Genomic DNA, 24,334 nt, shown 5'->3' on the forward strand with positions numbered 1-24,334 from the left:
AAACTGCAAGGCCACAGTTAATTGAAAATAAGAATAAACTAATTCTTCCGGTGATTATAAATAGTATAAGAATTATGTAGGCCAAGGCTTACGAAATGCTGAGAATATGCCTCAATGTGGTTTCAAGAAAAAGAAGAGAGACTGAGAAAAGAATACAACAATTAAATGTTACTATTCTACTAGTTTAGTTAATAGCAAGTATTCATCTGATAAAATAAATTTTTCCGAGATTTCAAATGAAAACAAAGCGTTTTAAATCAGGTCCATCCATACCGACTATCAGGTGCATTCCCATATGACATTGGATTGATGAAACAAAAGAAGTTTCATTGCTTGTTTCTATCAGAAAATGTCTAAAGCTCGTGTAATATTACGACGTACTTGACTATGTTTCTCACAGACAATAAATAAATGTTACTGCTAGCCCTACTGACTTTCCGAAAACAAGATAGTAATAACGATTGGGCATTTTATTTTCAAATTAGCAACACTTGAACAGAAATATAGAAAGATGTGAACTGTAAGCATTTCATAGAACTAGATGTAATAAAATGCGCATAAAACATTAGAAGGAAAGCTGGTTTGAGAAATTCCTTCTCAATTGTTGAACTCTAAGGTGAGTATGATCCTAACAAAACCTAAAAAAACCCTGTTACTTATTTGAACCCTATAATACAAGATACAATTACTGAGATGTCACTGTATCATGTTCAGGAAAGTAAAAGAAATTATGTACAGAGTGCACTGTTTTAGTCTTAGTGCTGAATAACAACGTATAGCATGCATTGGAAATTAAAAATAAAAAAGGCTTGTGATTTGTTTCAGTCACAGTATCAGAAGGTTCGCTTTAGTCTCATCACTAGTGGAACCTAAACCTGGTGTTCAAAACGTGATTGTTTAGCAGCTTAGCTTTACGTTATAGGTTTAAGTGTGCTAAAAAAATCACCAGAAATTGTAGTTAAGTCAAACATATGCAGTTTGTTTAATGTTGTTTCTCATCGTAACTGAAACGTAAATAATACACTTTTACAGTGTACTTGTTGTAGTATCTCGCCTGCTCTAATCAAACATGCTGGGAATAAAGCATTTCGATTGCTATTGAACTTTTATGGTTAAACAGCATATTTCAGAAGTAAATCCGATGAACTACACGAAATGGCCACAACTTAATGTGCTGAAAAGAAGTTTCAAGCCAAGCGAACGTTTTCTATTTTTATAGCACATTCTGATGAGTTAGATGTGACCAACGACTTAGTGAGACTGAAAGTAACTGCATTTTGTTCCGAACCTCGGATATAATATCAACGCAGCTAAAACAAATTTCTTTAAATGACTAAGAAAAATAGTCAATAATTTTCGTCACATTCTATTACTTGGCAGGTGGTGAACTTTACAGTGCAAGAACATCCCTATCAGAGACTTATAACTGTTATATAAAACACTACCAAAACTAGTATCATCTTCAAAAGTACGAATTAAATACGAAATTTCCGCTCTGTGAACTTGCTACACTATACATTGTAGACAGATGCGCGTACAGTGTGCTTGCTATTTCTTATAATTCTTGCCAAAGCAAAACAACTCAATGCTCCTCCAAGTAATCAAACGTTATCTAACGAGTTCAACGAAGAAAGCAGGTTTAAATAGACTTCTTATTCTGTCAATAAATAATAAATGAACGAAATACGTGTTTCAATACAAAGGTCATGGTCAACTGTTTTGTACTAAACAATTCAAGGGAACCTTACTTCTGATGAAACTGTGTAAGTAAGAATGTCATTGTTTTATAACTTAACTTTATCCGATTAAATATAGGCTATGTGAAATAGAATATCATACGATAAATCTTGGGTAAACCACCGAGAGGAAGTCAGCCTTGCCCTTTCCTAAGCTTTGGCCCACACGTCTTCCTAATTTCCAGTACAACTGATTATAAACATTAAATTACTGAACCTGGAGAAAGATCACCAAAGTTATCTTTCTACCATCAACTTATGAACAGCTTCTTTCTTATTATTCAAATCCTTGTTTTACTTGTTTATATTCAGAGATCAAATTACTCAGACTTGTCTAGAACGATGCATTGCTTTTTCTTTTAAAAATCATGATATTTTAAGATTTTATTAGTTCTAATATTGTCATAGAATATCAATATTCACGAGTTCTGCAATAGGCCTTGAAATATTAAGATTAGTGTAGAAAAATTGCAGGTTATGTAACATTAAAACAATTCAAACTTTCCCAATGAACGAACAATTAAAAAAAAAACTGAATATCTTCATACTATTTAAATTGTTCAAATATTTAAAAACTGATGTATTAAATTTACTATCGTGAACAGTGTTACTGAGGTAAATGGTTTTTAGCAATTAAGACTGCGACGTTTAAGCCAATAGGCGCAGGCCATCTTTGGGCAATTCATGATTGATAACTGCGAATTCAAAGGGTAACGTTATTCTGGACAGTGAAAGTGTGAATAAATTTAATACAGATGCCGATAATTACTTTTGCAAAATTTAGAAGTACGAAACAAAATTAAAATTGTACTACGTAACTGCTGATTATGTTTAGTAAGAGAGGGATTTTGGGATAGTTGTTCAAAGAAAGTTTTAATATTTTGATCAATATGGCTTCCGTGACTTTTCTTGTACCCCTACGATTTTATTTCGTAGAATTTCAATGTTATTTTCTCACATGAAGGGTTTCGTTTCTGTTAACTATTGAAAACATAGGACGAACAAACGTTCTTTGATCCTTGTATTCGTTCCCTTCCAGTTTCCGGTATTTCAATAAAATCGCTCACATGTCACAAAAATGAAGAAGGTACGCTTTGTTTGTCGCTCTTATTCGTTGTCTTTTATTGTTAAACTGAAACTAGCTCTAGGCCTTACATCTTGATATGGTGAGACAGAAGAAAGTATTCTACATCTTATAAAAATATTTAAAGAGAGCAAAACATTTCATAGTTTACACTTTAAATGAAAACCGCAGTAAAGAACTCCTTCCAAATTTTCTCAAATTTAAAACACAATTCACAAAACCACGATCAAACAAATAAAATCAAAGATTTAGCAATGGCGCTAAGAAGAGAACGATCAGAAGTTTATATGTGGCATGAAGCAAAAATAGTAAAAACTAAACCAACAGTGTGATAATGGAAAAACATTACAACTAACCTGTGTGGTTTGCTAATGGTGAATAAAACATTATTAAAAATTTGTTTCAAAAATGGAACAAGTGGCCATTATAAGTACAATCGCATCTTTCTTAACAATAAAAAGCCTTTGGAAACAAATAAAAACGTGTTTTATCTTTTTAAGTCATCGAAGAAACTCAGTCATTGAAACTAAAATGACAAGCTTTGATATATAAATCTGTATATCCAAATTTATCCAGAAGGAGCATTCAAGTAACTTACTAAATATAATATCAATGTTTTTAAACGAAGAATTACCACAACCTCTTTAAAATTAGTAGTACTATTTGGCCTAACAAAAACGTTTTGCTTTCAGTTCAACGACATAGCTTACTGCCAAATTGATATCCAATGTGGACAGAAATATCTAATTCGTTAGCCAGTCTTTAAACTTGAAATAGACAGGGTCCCGGCAGGGCAAAGTGATTAAGGGCACTCGAATCCCAATCTGAGGTTCGCTAGTTCGAATTCCCGTCACACCACACATTCTCGCCATTTCAGCCGTGCGCGCGTTACAATGTCACGGTCAATCCCACTATTCGTTTCTAGAAGAGTGGCCCAAGAGTTGGCGGTAGGTGGTAATGACCAGCTACTTTTCCTCTTGTTTTACACTGTTAAATTAGGGACGGCTAGCACAGATTGCCCTCGTGTAGCTTTGCGCGAAATTCAAACAAATAGACAGGAATGCCTTTAACAGTCATGCATGTTTTTGTACACTAAATGAAGTATAATATAAACATTACCCTTTGTATTTTGTTTTTATATTTTTTTGTAAATAATTATTGCCACCTATATTAAAAATATTTATAATCGAAAACGTGCATTGCCGGGATGAAATGTTACACTTTGAGTTTGTAATTACTTTTAATCATACAGAAACCAAAGATGGCCCCATTCCTATGTGCTAAAACGTAGCAGTCTTAACTACTTTTTAAAAAACCTTTCCACTATAAAATCTTATAACGATATTAAATTATAAAACGGAGTCGCAAAGAAATTCTACAAAATTAGCCGATTACTTGCACCAAACTACTAACTAAATCATTAAAAACAAAAGTTTAAATCGTAATTTAAGTAATATCAGAAATGACGAATATTTGATATTTGAAATATTGAGAGAATTTAATAAATAGGATTTGAGATACAAGCTACGCTATGGTTGTATTTATTTTCATATTATAATGGAACTCTTGCTTATATGATACTAGAAAAACTTTTAATACGCGATATGCAACCCCCAACTTCGCGAAATTTTTCTTCTGCGTGCATGTAAATTTGTAAAAGGGGTCACGATTTCCCCGTCTCACCTCCGTTTCCCATCTCGGTGAACTTTATTTTCTCCATTCTCGGGGTGTAGATATGACGTCATGAATACGTATCCTCAAGACGGCTGGTGTAGTATTAAAACTTTAATTAAAAAAATGTTTTAATACCGATACCAGCCGTCTTGAGAATATATTTTTACTTCAAATAGGTTACACGCAGTTCTAATGCACTGGCGCCACAGATAATCGGCTAGTTTGTTTTTTTTAATTTCGCGCAAAGCTACACGAGGGCTATCTGCACTAGCCGTCCCTAATTTAGTAGTGTAAGACTAGAGGGAGGGCAGCTAGTCATCAACACCAACCGCCAACTCTTGGGCTACTCTTTTACCAACGAATAGTGGGTTTGATAATCACATTATAACGCACCCACGGTGAAAGGGCGAGCATGTTTAGTGTGACGGGATTCGAACCCGTGACTATCATATTACGAGTCGAGTGCCTTAACCACCTGGCCATGCCGGGCCTAATCGGCTAGTAATAATAATGATTAAATACATCTCGTTCGCTTATTAATACATGAATAATAGGTTAAGCAACTGCCATGTTTTAAAGTTTTGGCGACTGTTTAACCTATTTTTTAATTTCGATATCTTTGTTACCCATACGATTAACTACATATTTTATTTATAACACACGATAAAAACCCTATAAACCGACAGCTTTCGAAAAGTGAACCCTTCTTCAGGTACAAACTCATTTGATAATGCGCGACTAACCACCTCTGTGTAACTGTTACATTTACAACAGAACTTGCGCATTCGGGTTACTTAGCAGCAGTTATTTTTATCATCCAACTGTAAATAACAACATCGAGAAACTTTAAACACAAGTTAAACCGGTTATTGTTCATTTAAAGTTTTAACATTCAATATATAAAAGTGTGCGTGTGTTGTTTTACTATAACTTGTTTCACTACCCAGTAAAACAAAACAACACTTACGACATGACTGGTGTTCGTCGTCTTCGTCCTCGCAGTCTTTCTGGTAATCACAAACCCATCTTCGAGGTATACAGTGACCGTTGCTGCAACGGAAGCTGTCTGGTGAGCAAGTCACCTCTTCTGTAAAATATACACAAGAAAAATATATCAACATGAAACTATAGTACTATTATCCAAACTATGGTTTTCTTTTGTGGTTTCAATGTTGTCAGTAACAAAATAATAGCAGTTATGTTTTGTTACGATATATTTCCGGTAAGTGAACTGCATACAAACTCGTTGTTTATTCGAAAACTGAACGCACATTAACACATCATAAATGTCAATACACAATAAAGTTAATAATGATAAAGGCGAAATAATCTCTTTTGAAAGAACTGTGATATCAATGATGATATACATCTTTCAGTCTTAACAAAAAAATTGCATAATTACATACTTATCTACAGAAACTGTGTACTGGGAAACTAAAGTTCTACTATTATAGGGTGGAACATCAGAACTTCTCGAAAATGTTTTTATTGAAACTGTCATTGAAAGCGAGTTAAAACTAGCTAGGTCTCTTGACAAGTGGGTAATCAAAAACGTACGATTAAAAGCAACCTAAGATTAGTGACATCTACTTGAAAGAATTGGTTTGGTTTGAATTTCATGCAACACTACACGAGGGTTATCTGCGCCAGTCGTCCCTAATTTAACAGTGTAAGGCTAGAGAGAAGGCAGCTAATCACCACCACCCACTGACAACTCTTGGGCTGTTTGTTTTATTTACTAACAAATAGTGGGATTGACCGTATCATTATAATGACCCCCACGTGAAAGGGCGAGCATGTTTGGTGCGACGGGGATTCGAAACCACGACCCTCAGATTACGAGTCGAGTGCCTTAACCACCTGGCCATGCCGGGCACCTTAAAAGTAACATTTTAAGTTGTTTTTTTATTTACTTTTAAGAAAGTGTTAGTGTTTACATCTATTCGTACATGTTACCTTTTTTGAAGAGATACTGACACTTTTAGTGTGTTTTTGCAATCAATTTATGACCTTTGAAACGATTATTTTTAAAAAGCTGACAATTCATTTTTTTTTGTCACCACAACGACACTGGCCTGCATAACACGAAATACACGTTTCTTCGTTTATTTTTTGTAAAATTTAACAACTATTGAAATCGTTGATACTGATATTTGACATTAATCATTCCCTAATGGTAACTGTAGTGTCTGTCAGCGCGTATCCCACAAGTTCTAGAGCGATTATATGTTTTATTGAGAATTAATCATTTTATAATTGTTTTACACTATATACACGATACTTCAGAACAGTTGTAATTTGCTAAGTTACGTACTAAAACACATATAAAGATTATTTTTTAAAAAAGGAACTTAAATATGCAACAGTACAAAACTTTAAAAGCGTTCGAACATGTAATTTAATTAGGTTAGAAGAATCCATCTACGTAACAACATCAAATACAATTTCCGTTTAAATAACGTGATAACCATAATCATATACTACGACATTTAGAACCTTGGCTATCACTTTCAGTAAGCCTACTTACACAAGTCACGACATGCGTTAATTTTTTCTTCAGAACGACGACGATTAATGTCACTATAACGTTTCTCAAAAATTGTTATCATGCTCATGGTCTGTGACTAAAAGTTCCGCAGTGGGTCAGCGATAGGTTAGTAACTTACAAAACCCCAATTTCGAGGTTTGATTCCCCGTGTGGGAAGAACGAAGACACCCTAATGTGTAGCTCTGAGATAAAAGAAACAACCGACTGAGAACAAGCGTATTATCATTTCTGTTCCAAACGTCAATCTCCACGAACATGAACCTTCTTCTACTACATTACTTCGTCACCAACTTTCTTCCCCCCGATTGTATTTTATTTTGTTATTTTGAGTATTATCTTTCTTACCAAGTACCGTTATTGGAAACACAAGCTGCTACACTTTTTGTCAAGTGCATAAAAGCAAATATATTTAATAAACCCTTGGACAAAAGCCAGCTGGAACTGTTTCGTCAAGTACTAATGGGAAAAACCGTGGTTTAGAATACACACGTCTAAACATTATACATTTTTACAGTTTCCTAACAAAAACAGAGGTTCAACACATTTAACATTTATGGGTATAAAATACGATATAAAAAATAAAATATTACATGTACAAAAGTAACATTAACTCTTTAACTGGTAATACAGTAAAGTAGGCGAGATATGATTTGGAAAGAACGTTATCCATAAACTGACTGTACGTGTATGAATAATAACTACGAAACAAATATGTATGTTATAATGTTCCACAGAAATGGTAAGACAGTCTCGGAGTATAATATGACAAACTTTAGCGAAGTCCATCGCAGTAATGAAACAAGTTATTTACTTATGTCACTTTTTTTAAACTAGTTCTTTCACGAAATTTTACACACACACAGTACAGTGGAACCCCTCTAAAGCAGCCACCTTCGGGACTGAGATAAATTGGCCTGATTAGAAGGGTTCCACTGTACATAATTAAGGATTATGTAAACACAGTAAGGAACTGTGATTGAATGACCGCTTTCAAGGGGGTGGCCGCTTAGAGGGGTTCCACTGTATTAACATCAGATTATGATTAATATTTGAACACCAAGTTCTGTTTGATATGCAATTCAAATTGGACATTTTAAAATTTGTATTTAATGAAAATTTTTTGCAAGTACCAATAAGTTTCTGTTCTAAAAGTTAGGGATTGTTGGAATACACTATTTTGCAAGTTACAGCTTTTTCAGTAAGGAAGAAAAAAGTACGACGTTTCGACCATTCTCAAGTACCAAGGAAACGCAATCTGGTATTTCAACAAGTCAAAAATATCTTATTTTCGTTTAAACCATCCGTAACAACTTCTAAGGGCTCTTACACGAATATCATAGAACTTAATATTTAAATTGTTTTAAATTTCTGGACCCGATATTTACGCTTTCCTAAGAGACGAAGCTCAAATATATCTCCTGACCCTGGAACCCTAATAAGCATATTCTGTTAATCTTTGTATTGAATTACACGAAACTGCGAATAAATAAAATGTGGTTGTTATCAGAGCCAAGATACCTTATCTTTTTCACCTCTCTTTTAGCACCGCTTCCCAGTCCCTGATGGTTCAGCAACACATTATAACACTGAACAATGGATTTCAGTATTCGGGATGGCATAACACAAGTAGTGTACTGTGTAGTATTTATGATCAGTTACAAAGAAAAACTCTCTCTCAGCAAACGTGACACGTTTCTATCAGCCATTACAAACGAAGAAAATTCAGAGGTTCGATTCTCCTCGTTGGACTCAGCAGATAGCCGGATGTGGCTTTGCTACATGCAAACGAAAAAACTCAGCCAACGTCGCAGATCATCTTAATCAGCTACGATCTTATGATCGGAGTTAAAACTCATTTTTTCTGAAACTCGTAGCCATGTATTTAAATACTTTATATGTATGATGTTCTTGTGTAACATTAAAAAATCTGAACATTTATCTGCAGTTCGCACTGAAACATACACAGGCGTGGTTTAAATTGTAGAAGTTGAAAAGGGATACAAATTACTTTATATCAGTAAGTAGTTTGTTTTCTTGTTCCTTTATGCCTTAATCTTGAGATTAACCTACCTGCACTCTAGTAATATTGTTTCAGGTTATATCTGCATACAATTCACAGCAAAAGTTAATATAATATCATTCCTTCTTTATACTGGTTTTTCCAGAACACTTTCCTCTTCGTGCAATTTTCTGTAATGATATTAAAATTACCACCACGATCTCAGAGACGTACTTGAAACTGCATCACTTTAGTCAAGTCTACAAGCCAGACAAAACGCTTCGCCTCAGGGTGCTTTGATTGTGTAGTCTTATCGTGGGCTCGTGATCACGTACCAAAAGTCCAATCACCTTCGAAAATGGTTACGACCTATCTTTGTTGAAGGAAGGGTAGTAACTATACAGCAGCAAACATCCATGTTCTTAGCTGTGGAAGGTTGTTCATGCTAATTCGTATCTGAATAGAACATTAATGATATTCGACTTTTTTGCAGGTGTTGTTTTGAATATTTCAAAGTAATCACTGCGACAATGTCCCCCTCCTTTTTTTTTTTAATGGTGAGAAAGCTGTTCGTTCAGCCAACTTGGAATGACTCCGTACATGGAAATAGGTATACCTGTAATGTGTTAGGGCTTTATGATAATTACATGCAATGTTCAATTAAAACAATACAGGATAGATTCCTCTGGCATTGTTTGAATATACTTACTATTGTTCCCAAAGGAATACAATAAACTATTTTATTAATTTACTCCCATCTGATAATGAACACTTCTCTCAGTCGGCCATCACTGACTTATCAATTTGCCGTTATTTGCATAGTTGCCCCCCCCCCCGATTGGGTTTAAATACCCGCGGTGGACAGAGCACAGTTAGACATCTCTGTGTAGCTTTGCGCTTAACAACAAGCAATCTTACAAAATTATATCATTTTTTCTTATCTGAAAGTTAACATTGCAAATGCGCAAGTAAACTCGCTAACGTACTTGTTTAAAGATGACAACCACAACAGACAGGTCAATTCTATTCTTTGCGCAATTCTATTATTTTCTTTTATTTCATTACACAATAATAAATAGGTGTGTGTGTTTTTAAGCAACTTTTTCGACCTTGACAAGCTTCCACAGAAACAACACCAGACGTCTCCATCCTTAGAAGTCAAAAGTTCGTAAAATTATAGATGATAAAAATTGAATTTGACGATTTCAAGCTGTAATTTGTCATTTTTTGACGCCTGTTTTAATTAATGCAGTTCCCAGACTTTCCAGTCCCGTACTGGTTGAATTTGCTGTTTAGAATACATGTTTAACCACATTAAATTGTAACTCATGAAACATGTTATGATTATTTACCACTAACATAATATCTAAAAAAGAAAAATTGGGGTCGGAACTGTAGTGTATCGCCAAAAAATATTAAGAACTGTTGGGCTACTTGTTCATAAAACCACAAGTTATTTGAAAATAAAATACATTATATTTCTTATTTATCAATAACAAACATGACAAAATCTCTCCAGTATAGGAAGTTTACTATGTAAAAAGAACAAATAGATCGATATAAGTGGTGATGTTTCTTCACTACAAACTTTTATATAGCTTCAGGCGTTGAAACATGCAATCGTAGTTCGGGAAAATAAAGGGGCAATACAAAGGTTATGTTTCTAAACTATTAATATTAAAAAATAGACTCCAATCAATCGAACAAGCCTCTACTCGAAAACGTGCCTTTACACTTAGAAGATTGAAATGTCTAAATCTCCATGTTCGGTACATTTTGAACTGGCCGCTTCCAGCCTGATTCCAAGCTTATTTACAAAGTGTTCCAAAAACACATGAATGAAAGCAACGAATATGTCAATGCCACACCTACTGCCGATGAGGCCTTTCGCAATATAATGCCGGCTGCGAGATAAAGATAGTGCCTACCTTACTGCTATAAGTAATTATTGTAATTATAAACGAAGTCATTTACAAATGAGAGTTTAAAGAATTAATAACATTTCAACTGATTATATATTCATACGAATATATAAGGGCCATTGACTAATGACAAAATATTTTTAAACCATAGAATTGATAGTAATAGCATTGCTGCCCCCAGCCGCACAATAGCATGTCTGTGGACTTGCAACGCTAAAAACCGGGTTTATATATCCGTGATGAGCTTCGTTCTCAACTCCAAACAAATAAACAGCGTTACTGTTACAAGTCAAGTATCTATCAATCGGTAAAGAACTATTGTAGTACTCGTGAGTAGACATTGTGTGACAAAATAAAGTACGTAAATTCTCTTATTAAAAAATGTGATTTTGATGGTCTGATGTAGCATTACCTACGGAATAATATTACTAGGAAAGCTAAAAACGTCTCAGTCACTATCTCTTCCACGCACATAACGAGTTATGGAAAAATAGACTGTCTGATAGGAGCCGATCGACTGCAAAAATTGTGAAAATGACAATTACCATAGGCTTATGACGTTTGCTTGCAAGCAAACTTAAAGTTCTATTTCGTGTAGGAAATCATCCCGATAATCGAAAATTACGTCCTACGCAATTTAGCTCTTGTATCCCTCCAGTAGAACATTCTTTACGCAATAGGTTATATTCCATCTTGTCCAGTTTAGATACGGCATCGTTTCTAAGAGATGTTCGTGCCAAACGGAAGAGCCGCACAGATACTCTCCTAATGCGTGTTATTGACACACTCGATGTTTAACAAATGTTTTTTCAAGCACTTGCCAACCCGCTAGCGTAAGGTGTGAGCCATATGCCTAATTTATAGCTTCGTAAAAATTCAAAATATCAATCTTATAAAATGCAAGTTAAAAAACGGTTTCGGTTGAAAAACAATAGAACGAACAAAATCCAATTTTTGTTTTCCTTTCGCGTTCTTTACAAGTCTATCCTGCGAGGTTTTATTTAATAAACTGACTTTGAGAGTGAAGCTAACATGCTATCTCACAAGTAAACCTTAGTAAATATCGTGGTACCGATAATTGTGACACAATCAGGCAACGAGCGATCATTCGAATATTCTGCGATTTTGCCTAGGTGTGCGTGTTTTCTTATAACAAAGCCACATCGGACTATCTGCTAAGTCCACCGAGGGGAAACGAACTTGCCTAGGTGAGACAGAGCCATTGTTTTATAAAAGTGATACTGCCGGCATCAAATTAGCTTGAAATATGTAAAGGTAAAACAGGGTTTTATTATATATCCACCCCGTTATTTAAAATAAAGAATCTCTTAAGTATGACGTTTTGATATGTCTTTTACTCGGAGTGATTCTTGAAATTCCTATATAAAAATTAAGCCTAATCCTACGCTTTTGACCTATCCGCGTCCAGTCACTGAAGAAGGATGTAACCCCTTAAACCGGTGTAATTCAATGACGAATTGTAAATATTTGGCTTTATTGTTGTTTTTTTAATGTCTGTAGTTGGTTAAGCATACACAGGAGACTGCTTCAGACCGTTCATTCAAATATGCACGAGAAGGGCTGAATTCACTTGACTACAGTTGAATATAGAGTTCAAACTGTTAACTTGATTAGCTGGATGTACACGAGAGGGTACCTGAAATTGAATATTTACAAAATTTAAAGTACGAATAATGTGTTAATATCGGTTTATTCTGTACGTAGCTTGATTTGCTAGGTATTGTTCGGGTTGTGGAATTTGTTCTAAAGCACAGTTCAAATGATATCCGAATACATGCACATCAAGTAGTTAAAAGTTTGTACTGAACGTATGTGTACAATATATTAAAAAATCAGAACCGAAAGATAGGGTGAAGACAAACCTTACACGCTTAGTTTGTTGGAATATTATTTCACTGTGCGTAGGGTGGAGATATAAACATGAAACAAGCAAAATAATCGTATAGCATTACTTACGCTTAGTCACCGACTATAAACAGCAAAGTTCCTATGTATTAGGTTGAGGAATAATTCGTGAGCGTTTTTAAATAATTTCATTCAAGCATTACATGCAAGACTATACAATACTTCAATGCATGAACACATTAGACCCAAAACATTTATTATGATACTTTATTTCATGTAATACCTAGGTATATAGTATGCATTGTTTGAAACGAAATTGCAAGAAATTAAATGCGAAAAGCAGATGGTGTCGAAAATGCTCCATTTTGTCCACTTGACATTCCATTTAATGAGCTGAAAATGAAAGCAAAAATTACAGACATATGAAAATCAAACACACCATCTATTAGAGCAAAAAATTATCTACCAAATGACATGAAATATTTTGCGAAAGCGTTTCATTTATGAATATATTTTGTTAACTTGAAAAAACACTCACGAATTATTCCTCAACCCAATACAAAGATACTCAAACATTTACATCAGCCTCAGATAATGTTTTGGACTTTAGGCTCATAACAAATAATAATGTTGATACTTCTTATTAAAAAGTGAACTTTAGAACAGTCCACTCCACTTCCCTATCCTCAAACATAATTTGATCTTAAAAACCAAAAAACTATGTTCCCAAAAGAACGTCGTATTCTACGCTACTCATTTTACTAATTGATGTTTTCTATAATAAAACTACGTATTTTTTATACAAAACTATGTTGTTAATAGTATTTAAAGGGTACAAGTTAGAATATCATTAAGCTAGTGCGTGTGTGTTGTTACTTATTGTAATTTATCTCGGCCGAGTCTCCGAGTTAAGTACATACCAAAAAGTTTAATTCAGAAGTTAATTGTTGTCGATATGTATTGAATTTATATTTTCCAACAAGATTGATACATACAAATTTTATATCTTAACACAAATATATTTTAACATACAAAAAAAGGTTTATAATAACCGTTATTACTGATAGTTATTACAAATAATTATTTGTATACACAAATTTTACAAAATCAAAAACAGTGTTCATTCTTCTATCTGATCTGGAATTGAATATTTTATCAACAGTCCAGGTTCATGAGGCACAAATTACTTTTATGTTGATACACAGACACACTTAGCTTGACGGGAACGGTAGCTCTGTTCTTCACCCACGAATTTTTTTCTGTTTTAGTTATGCGATAGCTTCGTAATATAATAACATTCGAAATTAATTCTCTAGAGTTGAACGGTTAGTAATGTTTAAAATCTATAAACGTTCCTGGTCAAACTTTACCTGTAGTTTTCCAATTAATAAGCGTCTGTCACAATTATAGCTTCCGTGATTTAGTACACTGACCTTAGCAAACCAACAATTTTCTGTTACTGTCTGTCGGCGTCCTGCGATGACTAGCTTATATACTTATTATGCAAGATTCTCGAAAATTAAGCTGGCAATAATTCTGGCAGTCACTAGCATTTTACACACACACACACATTGTTGATTCTTGTACTTGAAAACCTTTTACCAATTTCAAGAACAGACGAGATCTGCGCAATACAGATTTAACAGTACCAGTTACATACATTTCAAATACATATATTAAACCGAAACAGACATTAAAATATTAAATCCGTTACGATATATGTATATATATGCGCACACACACACCTATCTATATAATTAATCAAACAGAAGAACTACGTTAAAAAGAGCCAATTCAAACATGTGATGAATGATATTTTAATGAAAAAAAAACAAAAACAGCTCAAACAAATAAAAATAAGCGCTCCGTAACTTAGAAGGATCTTCAATGTACAGGCTACATAAAATGTGCTCTGAATTTTGGGGTTGATTGCGGAAGTAGGACCCATACTGCAGTTCACCGTTGTATTTCTTTTAACGATTTTTTAAATGAATTTCTGCGGATAAAACTGGCGAACGTAGGTTAAGACTAATAGGACCCACAGTGCAGTGAGGATAAACTGTCTACTTCCTTAGTTACCTCTAAAACCTAAGGCACATCTCATATTTCACATTATAACCTGAACGCAGGATACTTTTACTGCACACAACGTTTAATTTTTGTGGGGGGAGGCTCGTTTTGTTAATTTAAATATGTAAGAATGTAGATATAGATACCAGAAAAAAATTCAACGATTTTAAGCATAAAACACTTAAAACCATTCAATTTACCACTCATCCCCTAGGGTAGTGATCTGCGTTAAAAAGTTTATTAAATTAAACGCCCCCTACCAACAACTGCCTATGTCCAAGTTTACTTAGACGAACATATTGAGCTTGCGCATGTTTCCGGTGAAGATCAATCGAGTTTCGCAGCGTTCAATACGCGTAATGTCAACAGAGTGGTCATACTGTGGTCATTTTTGTTTATTCACCTTTGTTGGCACTAATCAAGGATCTTTGGGTGACAACAGTCTTCCTTATTCTTGTGCCAAAAAAAATCGACTGTTACATGCTACAACGGCTGGTGTGTGGCAGAAAATTGTGTCCTGTTGCAATTTTACCTGTTCGGTGTCTTGAACATACAACAATTCAGCACATGTTACTCTCAGTATTGAGGATTTGCCACGCTAGCGCGGTAAATCTTTTCATCCGTTCTCTTATCAACGTGTACACGTATCACGTGATGGTTATCAACACGAACTGGTCAAGCCACTTTTTTCTGGAAGTTCAATGACATATTTTGCCAAGAAGAGTGAAAAATTCCTCAAACATTACTGCAGTTGAATAAATAAGTAAATCAAACTACGTAATTATTATAACTGTTAGATAATTTTTTTTTCTCTCCCACAAAAGGGGAATATTGAGCAAATATAATCGAGCTTTTATGTCTAGTTCCACATCCTTGAGGGTGAGTTTTGTTTATAAACAAGGAAGTTACGACAAATAACCAAGTTTCCTTCCGATATTCTTCTGTTGTGAAAGTGTTAAGGAAAAATACAGTTTATAATTCACGAAGGGTTAAAGTTTTTTTTTTGTTGTTGTTGTTGTGTGTGTGTGTGTGTGTGTGTGTGTGTGTGTGTGTGTATAACTTAAAAAAAGTATGCCAAAATAAAAAAAGAAATTAAACAAAAAGCGTTGCACTAATTGAAAAGATCCCATCTACAATGTGAAATTATAAAATGTACGCTAGGTTTTGGAGCGTAGGTGACTATGGAATTGGAACCCACATTGCAGTGGGGATACACCATTTATCAGTCTTAACCTCCATTACCTAGTCTCACATAACAAATAAAGAGTAGCAATAGATATAGAAATACAAATTAGGAGAGCGAGATGTGGGTGCTTAAGCCCACAACGTCCCACATCTATATTACCCTTCAATGCCTGCAGACAGTTGTGAGGTGACTGCTCTCCCAAGTAAAGTAAAAAAAAAATATATTAAAAATAAGAAAAAGGTAATAAGTTACTACAATTTGGAGGCAAGCAAGTTGAAAACTTACTTGAAGTTAGCATACCAGCTCCCAATATGGTAGAAGTCGCACATTATAACTTGTACCCTGGGATATTTTCAATTAGTGCAGAGTTTTTTTTGTTTCGGCTTATTTTTCAAGGTATAACAAACTAATGTAATTAGTCACAGGTTTGGATTTGCTGTTTTTAACACAGTTCTTCCTTGTGATTTTGCTTATTTAACTTCATTAAAATGTATTCGTTTTCATTAATATCTATATGGAATCTTAACTGAAAATTATAGGTGGTATTTCGAACGAGAAAATCGTGGTGAATTTCTTTTTTAAAGTTTATAAAACAAATTGTGTTAAGAATTCCTTAGCATTTCGAAATGAATGAGTGGTAGGAAGATAGTATATAGTGAATGTTTGTGACGATGTGAAACGGTGTATCAATGCTGTTAGAATCAGATAATTACATTCTGGTACTACTTTGGTCCCACACCCAGTGAAAATACCATCACGCACACATGTCGATGGTTTTATCTTCTCACCTGCGCATGAACACTTTTTTTTTTTTTTTTACTATAGGATTTGCTGTTCACCAAACTGATATCCTCCACACAGCGCACAGGAAACACTAGTATTCATGTGGACGTGAATTTCAGGAAGCACTTCTACCACTTGACGTATATTATTCATTAAGTTACCCATCGAATTACAAAAAAAAGGCTTGTATAGAAAATAACTATTTGTACTTACTTAATATTATTATAAGTAAGACAAGAGAAACATGTTCAAATCAGTTATGTGGTTACTTTCATACACTTAGTCTCATTTCTCGAACAAAACCGGAAACTCGGACAACTTCTCAAGATAAACGTATCTAAAACTTAATAAACATCACTTATGTCACTGCAACAGGATGTGATAGGCACGCTTTATGAACTTAATTACGTAATGATTTTACTCCGAAACTACGGTTTTACTATGTATGAATACAAAAGAAAGGCTTTCTGCTAATGTTATAAAGTCACATTCACATTGTAATCGACACTAATATGGCTATTCAGCAAAATGCACTTTCATAAATTTCCGGGATGTTTTAAAATCTGTCCTATACCCATTAAAACAGAACTTATGTGCCTAAAATAAAGAATCAACGTTAAAAATAATTTATTTACACCAGTTAATGTACAACAAGAGATCGCTGTTCTTTTCTGTCTAGTAAATTCCAAGTTTGTTTTTTTCTTCCCCTAAAAACACTTTACAGTTTCATCTGCGAATATACCCTTCACGTAAGTGCGTCTAACTTAAGAGCAACTGCATTGAGCAGCCAACAATAAGACCCTGGTGGCGTTTTATTAGTGGTAACTATGGGTTAGTCAACTTTTGTACAGGTGATGCACTCAAGTTATACTGAAGTGTTCCGCATCGTGTTTCCTGCTCCAGCTTTTCTTGAACCTTCTCATGCACGTGACTATTTGAACTGTATGGAATCTGCTGCTGTTTTATCATCCACAAACATTTATTGTTTATGATCCCTGTATAAACATTCAACCGTTTTCGAAAATGCGTATATAACTGGTAATACATTTCGAAACACAAGGAAAGTATGAACATTTTATATATTTCTCACACTTTATGGAAAACTGGTTAAACTCAAGGTTTGTTGTTAAGTTCAAATCTGTATAAAGGACTGCTTGTTTTCTGTTCACCTTGAGTATCAAAACCTGAATTTCAACGTTATATAGTAGATCTCAGACTTGGGTAGAATAATATAACGAATATTAACTGCTTAAGTTAAAAAATACTGTTTAACACACGAAGCTCCGCGTTCTACACAGAGCGTACAACAAAGATTCAGGATTTAATCGAGACCGAGAAATAAAAACTAAAGAAATAAAAACTAAATAAAAACGAAAAAACTAACGTATTCAAACGTACAAAGCATAAAGTACAAGATAAATGGGTAATTTCAAGTGTTTTGTTAAAATAAGAATGCATTCAAACGGAATGAGCGGTTTTCGAAAGTAAAGGATTAGTAATGAAAAAGAAAACGCTTATTTCGACCAAAAATCATTTCAGCTAACATTATTTTGCTATATATACGGATAAAATTTCCAAAAAAAAACAAAATTATGAAGCGCTCCAAGATATCATGCCCTGCCATCTGGTGATGTATAATGTAATACGTGGTGTGTCAATCGAATGATCATTAGATCTTACAAATAGGGCGTCTGTGTAGTGATCGATTATATCCTTAGGCGTAGTAGTACAGCTAGCTGTCTGTGTGTAGTGTTTTCCTTCTTCACACACACAACACCAGTTGTGATCAGTTTGGAATCACTAACTAGAGCAGCTCACTGGAAGTTTCTAGTAATTATTTTTTTTGAATAACTTGTAATAACCTTAAATTTGGAAAATAAGTTTGATCTGTTTACAGTAAACGATCATGTCAGTGATTAAAAGGCTTAAATGTAATTATTTTATTTAATAACACCAAACAGCTATTATTTGTTAAAGTGTTTCATCCTTAACTGCCCAGAAGGAGAATCTACAGATTCCACTACGTGACCTTTATTTTCATCAGTAATTTTGTTCCATATAATCACATAGTCTGATAAAGTGAACTGAAATGAGCGTACAGGTCTGCAATTTTGTTAAAACCTTTAGTAACATTTTGGAGAATAAGTAGCATCGCAACCAACATATGTTAGTAAAATGGCGATACAGAAACAAAGGGAGATAATGATTAACACTACCATAAGTACATTAAAATCATAAAACTATCATTGTAAACCATAAGCACAGCGTTAAATCACGGAACCTGCTAAATAAAGTTACTTACCTTCTTTATTAGACCACCCTGTGATATCACACCACACGTTGAAACATCTATTTCAGATACGAGTTTTTTTTGTTTTTATTAACTGAAACTCTTGTATTCTTGCTTTCCAAACACTAGTGAAAGTGCAAGACCTATCATTAATCTTTGGAAGATGGAACCGACCAAGCCTGTAACTTGGTAACGTAACACACAGAGAAGAAGCACGTGACCCAACTTCGCGAGTTATCTATACTTTCGTTTTCTCTTTTCCTATCCTTTTCATATTTTTGCTCTGTAATTACAAATTACATGCGATTAAAGTATGCGATTCTTGGTAGATTAAGCTTCAATAAACGAGTTATGACCGAAAAAATAATAAAACCGGTAAAAACGTTTGAAAATTCGTATCGATAACGTCGAAAGTGTGACACCCACACAGGTTGTTAAAGGTTTAGAAATAAACCATGTTCTAACTCATAGTGGTATCCCCAGGATCAGTGAAAACCCTGAAATAATTTTACAGAAATAAATACGTCAAAACAAAATATTTTAATAAACGTACGGTATCGTGCAAGTGTATTTAAAACTTAATGTATGTTAAAAATTTAACAGCCATTTCTACTTTTATTGTTAAGATTATATAAATACACTTGGTGGTCTTGATAATTTTGTAATAAATTAGTCACTTATATATGCAAAAACGGCTAGTTTGGGTTGAGAAAATATTTTACGTAGAAGAGCGAACAACGTTTCGACCTTCTTCGGTCATCGTCAGGTTTGGAAGAATACAGTAGTAACGTATCGAATGTGGTAAAACACATGAAGTGCATTCAGTACGAAAAACACGTGCGTGATATTTGTTTGCCTTCTCCCGAAATCCAAAGTTCTACCACAGAGCAAGCGTTCTTTCATGAACTACTAACATCCTAAGTATTATGATAACCAGCTTAATGGGTTTATGTATCACCACGGTTGTTAGCAAAGTGAAAATTCTGTCTGTACCACCTGTATTTACAAGTTAAAATCTTGACAATTAGCTAACATAAATGATCATTAAAGTTAAATGTCGAGTGGGCGTCTTGACGAAACTTAATATCAGTCGATATGTGCAGGGTAGACAAAGAAGAATTCAGAAGTAGGCTAAATTGACAATAAAATGTTATACTTCGTTTGTTAATCGTCAATCTTACAGTGAGAAACGTTTGATGTAGCTCACCCAAACTCCAACACTCAAGTAATGTAGGTACATATGTTGTGTATTTATAACTTCTTCACTAAATCAAATACAGAAAGATAAACATATTTGGCGCTAAAATCTCGAATCACAGAATCCCCTACATTCGAGGTCCTCACCCATCCCGGTAGATCAGCGTTAAGTTTACGGATTCAAAACGTTAGAATACGATGTTCAATTCTTCACGACGGACTAAACACTGTAGTCCATTCTGTATTTCTATGCTAAAATCAACATAATCCAAAACTTGGAAAATTAAACAAGGGTTCCTACTGAGAAAATTTAAACAACAAGAACTCTCTAGTAAGAAATTCTCATTCTGATAAAGTCAAAGAAAATAGAAATTATTGTTAAAATATTATAAAAATGAATAACTTGAACTCCTTTTGTCCATAGTCTAAATTGTATTTCAACATATCCATTAGCAATGCATGAATTCTTCCTTTCATAAATTCATGAAAGAAAAATTAAAAGAAGAGAGGCCCGGCATGGCCAAATGGTTAAGGCATTCGACTCGTAATACGAGGGTCACGGGTTCGAATCCCCGTCGCACCAAACATGCTCGCCCTTTCAGCCGTGAGGGCATTATAATGTGACGGTCAATCCTACTATTCGTTGGTAAAAGAGTAGCCCAAGTGTGGGCAGCTGGTGATGACGACTAGCTCTAGTCTTACACTGCTAAATTAGGAGCAGCTAGCGCAATAGCCATCGTGTAGCTTTGCGCGAAATTCAAAACAAATCTTTTCAAAATCAAACACTTTACTACCTTCGAATCAAGTGGTCTATGGTAGAGCGCTGTCGTCGAAACCCACACTGGATGAGCGAGAGAAGGTTGTTTGATTCTAGGAACCAAACAAGAAAAACATTAACCGTCCTCTCTAAGGTCTTACAGGTCTGTAGTTTGAATGGACGGTAATTTGAAGGAATCTTGGGATCCTTCCTAGGCTTAAAGAAAGGTAGGACAATAGCCTAGCGTCAGGCATCAGGAAAAACATTCTCCTGCCAGATACGGTTCAAAACAATCAGTAGAAAAGCAAGAGACGCGCAAGATGACGTAGCTTCTCGTAGTGTACAGCATGAGGTCCAACCGATATATTGCCCGACCGATGAAGGATTAGTTTAAGTCCCACCATTGTAAAAGGACGATTACAGTTATAGAAACAATCATCTCGAAAGGAAAAAGGTGACCACTCTGCCCGACTCTTGATGGCTAAGAAGTGGGAGGATGAAGCAAAGTGCAAGATACTTGGTAAAAGCTTTCACCTAGAGTGTTGGCGATGCTCCGGGTATCAGCTACTTCCCGGCCAGAGAGCAAGATCGAGAGGGGGACAGAATTATATTGCCCGCTGACCTTTTGAATCTTCTCCTATATGACTTTGGAACTGGTGGTAGAAGATATGCACTTTGTGAACGTAATCCAAGATTCATTCTGGCTTTGACGTCTTATCCGCCGAGCATGTACACGGACCTGCTGGAAAGCGAAGCGGTTCAAGAGTAAGGGATACCTACGAAAAGTATCCCAGGCCCATTTTGGAACCTTCTGTCCCATGTAGCAGACAGTATTCCACTATGGACTAAGATATCGTGGAAAACATGTTGAGGTTTCAGGAATAGATTGAGCAACTGCCTGTACCACACAGTCGTCTATTGATGGCTTACAGACGATGGCAGAATCGAGTTCTGCGAGAACAGTGAAAGAGAGACAGTTGACTTATTCCAGCTTTCACCATGAAACTCTGGTCGGGTGGCATCGACCATAGTCAGTGTCTCTCAGAATTACAGGAAAATGATCACTGTCTCGTGGGTTATTGTCAACTCACCATGAAAAGTGAGAGAATAGTGAAGGGAAGCAAATTGAGTGATCAATATCAGTAAAGGACTGACTAGGTGCATGAAAATAAGTACAAGAACCAGTATTGAAAAGAAAAAAAAATTGTGATTAGAGAGTTTAAGCTCTACGGAGCGACCCCTTCCATCAATATCGATACCTCTCCAAAAGGGATGATGTCTCCCAGGATTAAAAAGGGAGACGGCAACTGTTCAATGAAATGATCAAGGTCTGATTTATAATATGTCTCTCCAGGTGACAGGTAGAGAGAACAAAGTGATGGCACGACCAAGGGAAATACGGATGGCTGCGGCCTCCAAGGGTGTGATGAGTGGTAAAGATATGGTGGGTACTTGCTGATCAACAAACAGTGCCACCTTTTCATGCACTCGCCCATCACACAGCCTATCATTTCTGTACAAAGAAAACTGCTGAAAGGTGACTGTATCGGCCGGTTTGAGAAATGTTTCCCGAAAGAAGTAATCAGTGCTTTGATATCATCAAGATTAGAACGTAAACTTCGACAGTTTCATTGTATCAAGGTGGCCATTTTCGAGAATTGGGTGGAGAGCCCTTCTGTTTTCGATCACGTCTTTATTCGACCTCCATGGATCCTACCTATCCTGGGTCGATTGGGCAGGTCTTTGTCGTTGATTGTTTTCGATTTCGCGCAAAGCTACTTGCGGGCTATTTGCGCTAGCCGTCCCTAATTTAGCAGTGTAAGACTAGAGGGAAGGCAACTAGTCATCACCACCCACCGCCAACTCTTGGGCTACTCTTATCAACGAATTGTGGAATTAACCGTAACATTATAACGCTCCCACGGCTGAAAGGACGAGCATGTTTAGTGTGACGAGGATTCAAACCCGCGACCCTCAGATTACGAGTTGAGTGCCTTAACCACCATAGTGGAAAGCAGTGCAGCAGCATACGTCTGAGATGAAGTGGTGGACAGCAACTTTCGAGTTTCAAAATAAATAATGTTTTGAACAGTCTTCAAACGCTGCACCTCTTTTTTTCTTCTAACCACTTAGGGCAAGAACGAAAGTAGGATAGGTGAGTTATTGCAATTGACGCAATGAGAGTCCGTTTCACACTCATACGCGTCATGGTCCTTACCATCGCAACGAGTGCATAAAGGAACCACGACATGATGTCTTCGAGGGACCGAACCGCTGACACTAGAAACATCTAAGAATGTTTGAAATGTATGGCCGTACCTTCCAACTAAGTTAATCTGCCTTGATGGTGGCAGGTGGGAGCGTGCAGGATGTAAATGTTAAAATGAGAACATTGGCCGGCGTCATAATTCCATCTTTGCGAGTGGAGAGAGATACGCCTCACTGCAGAAACACCTTAGGTGGAGAACCAGCAAGAATCTCAGACTCGGGGATGATCATCAAATCCCTCTCAACAATAACTCCTCGTGACGCATTAAAAGTAGAATGGGGTGTAACTCAATAGGTGTATCCCCAATCGACATTAAATGCAAGAGAAGTTCACTGTGTTGAGATGTGGATGTTTCCACCAATATGGCACCAGATCGAAGCTTTTTGACTGACTTTGGAAAGCCAGAATGTTCCTCTAGTCCCTTCTGAATAAAAAAAGGGAGGCATTTACCCTAAAGGTTTGTATGAAAGAGAATGTAATATAAAACAATGAGGTACAGGTTTTTCAGATGTTGAAAATTGCTGCTCAGAATCTTCAAGACGTGGTCGTTTTCCAATGGATTGTTGTTGTTTTTTTCACTAAGTTTTTATTTGGAGGATCCATAATAAAAAAAGGAAAATTTCGGTGCTCACTGACCCCACCCGCCATGGAGTCCAACGAGGGGACGCACTACAATGTTAAACAAGGACACTGCAGCAACGCTATGGTTTCGTAAGCAGTATACCCAAACACCAGCATCAGATATAACGTTCATAACACCTGTTGAGAATATCAAATACTGGTACTTGGTTGACTCTAGCCCAAGTAGACCAGCCAAATGACCCAAAGGGGGCTACCCTAAGGCCGCCCGTCTACAGGAATTCAAGGCCAAAGTTGTGTGTTAGGGTTGGACCCCTCAACCACCAGGATCCTCTTCTCCCCTTCACGGGTCACCACGCACAGCAAACACGTGG

General features: G+C 35.7%; 1 protein-coding gene across 1 annotated transcript in view; it reads right to left on the reverse strand.

Annotated features, from left to right (window-relative positions):
* LOC143235124 (low-density lipoprotein receptor-related protein 2-like) overlaps positions 1 to 24,334 on the reverse strand; it is a 167,841-nt gene that overhangs the window by 96,880 nt on the left and 46,627 nt on the right. The window contains 1 exon segment of the mRNA XM_076472960.1: positions 5,462 to 5,581. Within this exon segment, the coding sequence (XP_076329075.1) occupies positions 5,462 to 5,581 (120 nt within the window).

Source organism: Tachypleus tridentatus, chromosome 12, assembly GCF_004210375.1.
Source record: "Tachypleus tridentatus isolate NWPU-2018 chromosome 12, ASM421037v1, whole genome shotgun sequence".
NCBI lineage: Eukaryota > Metazoa > Arthropoda > Merostomata > Xiphosura > Limulidae > Tachypleus > Tachypleus tridentatus.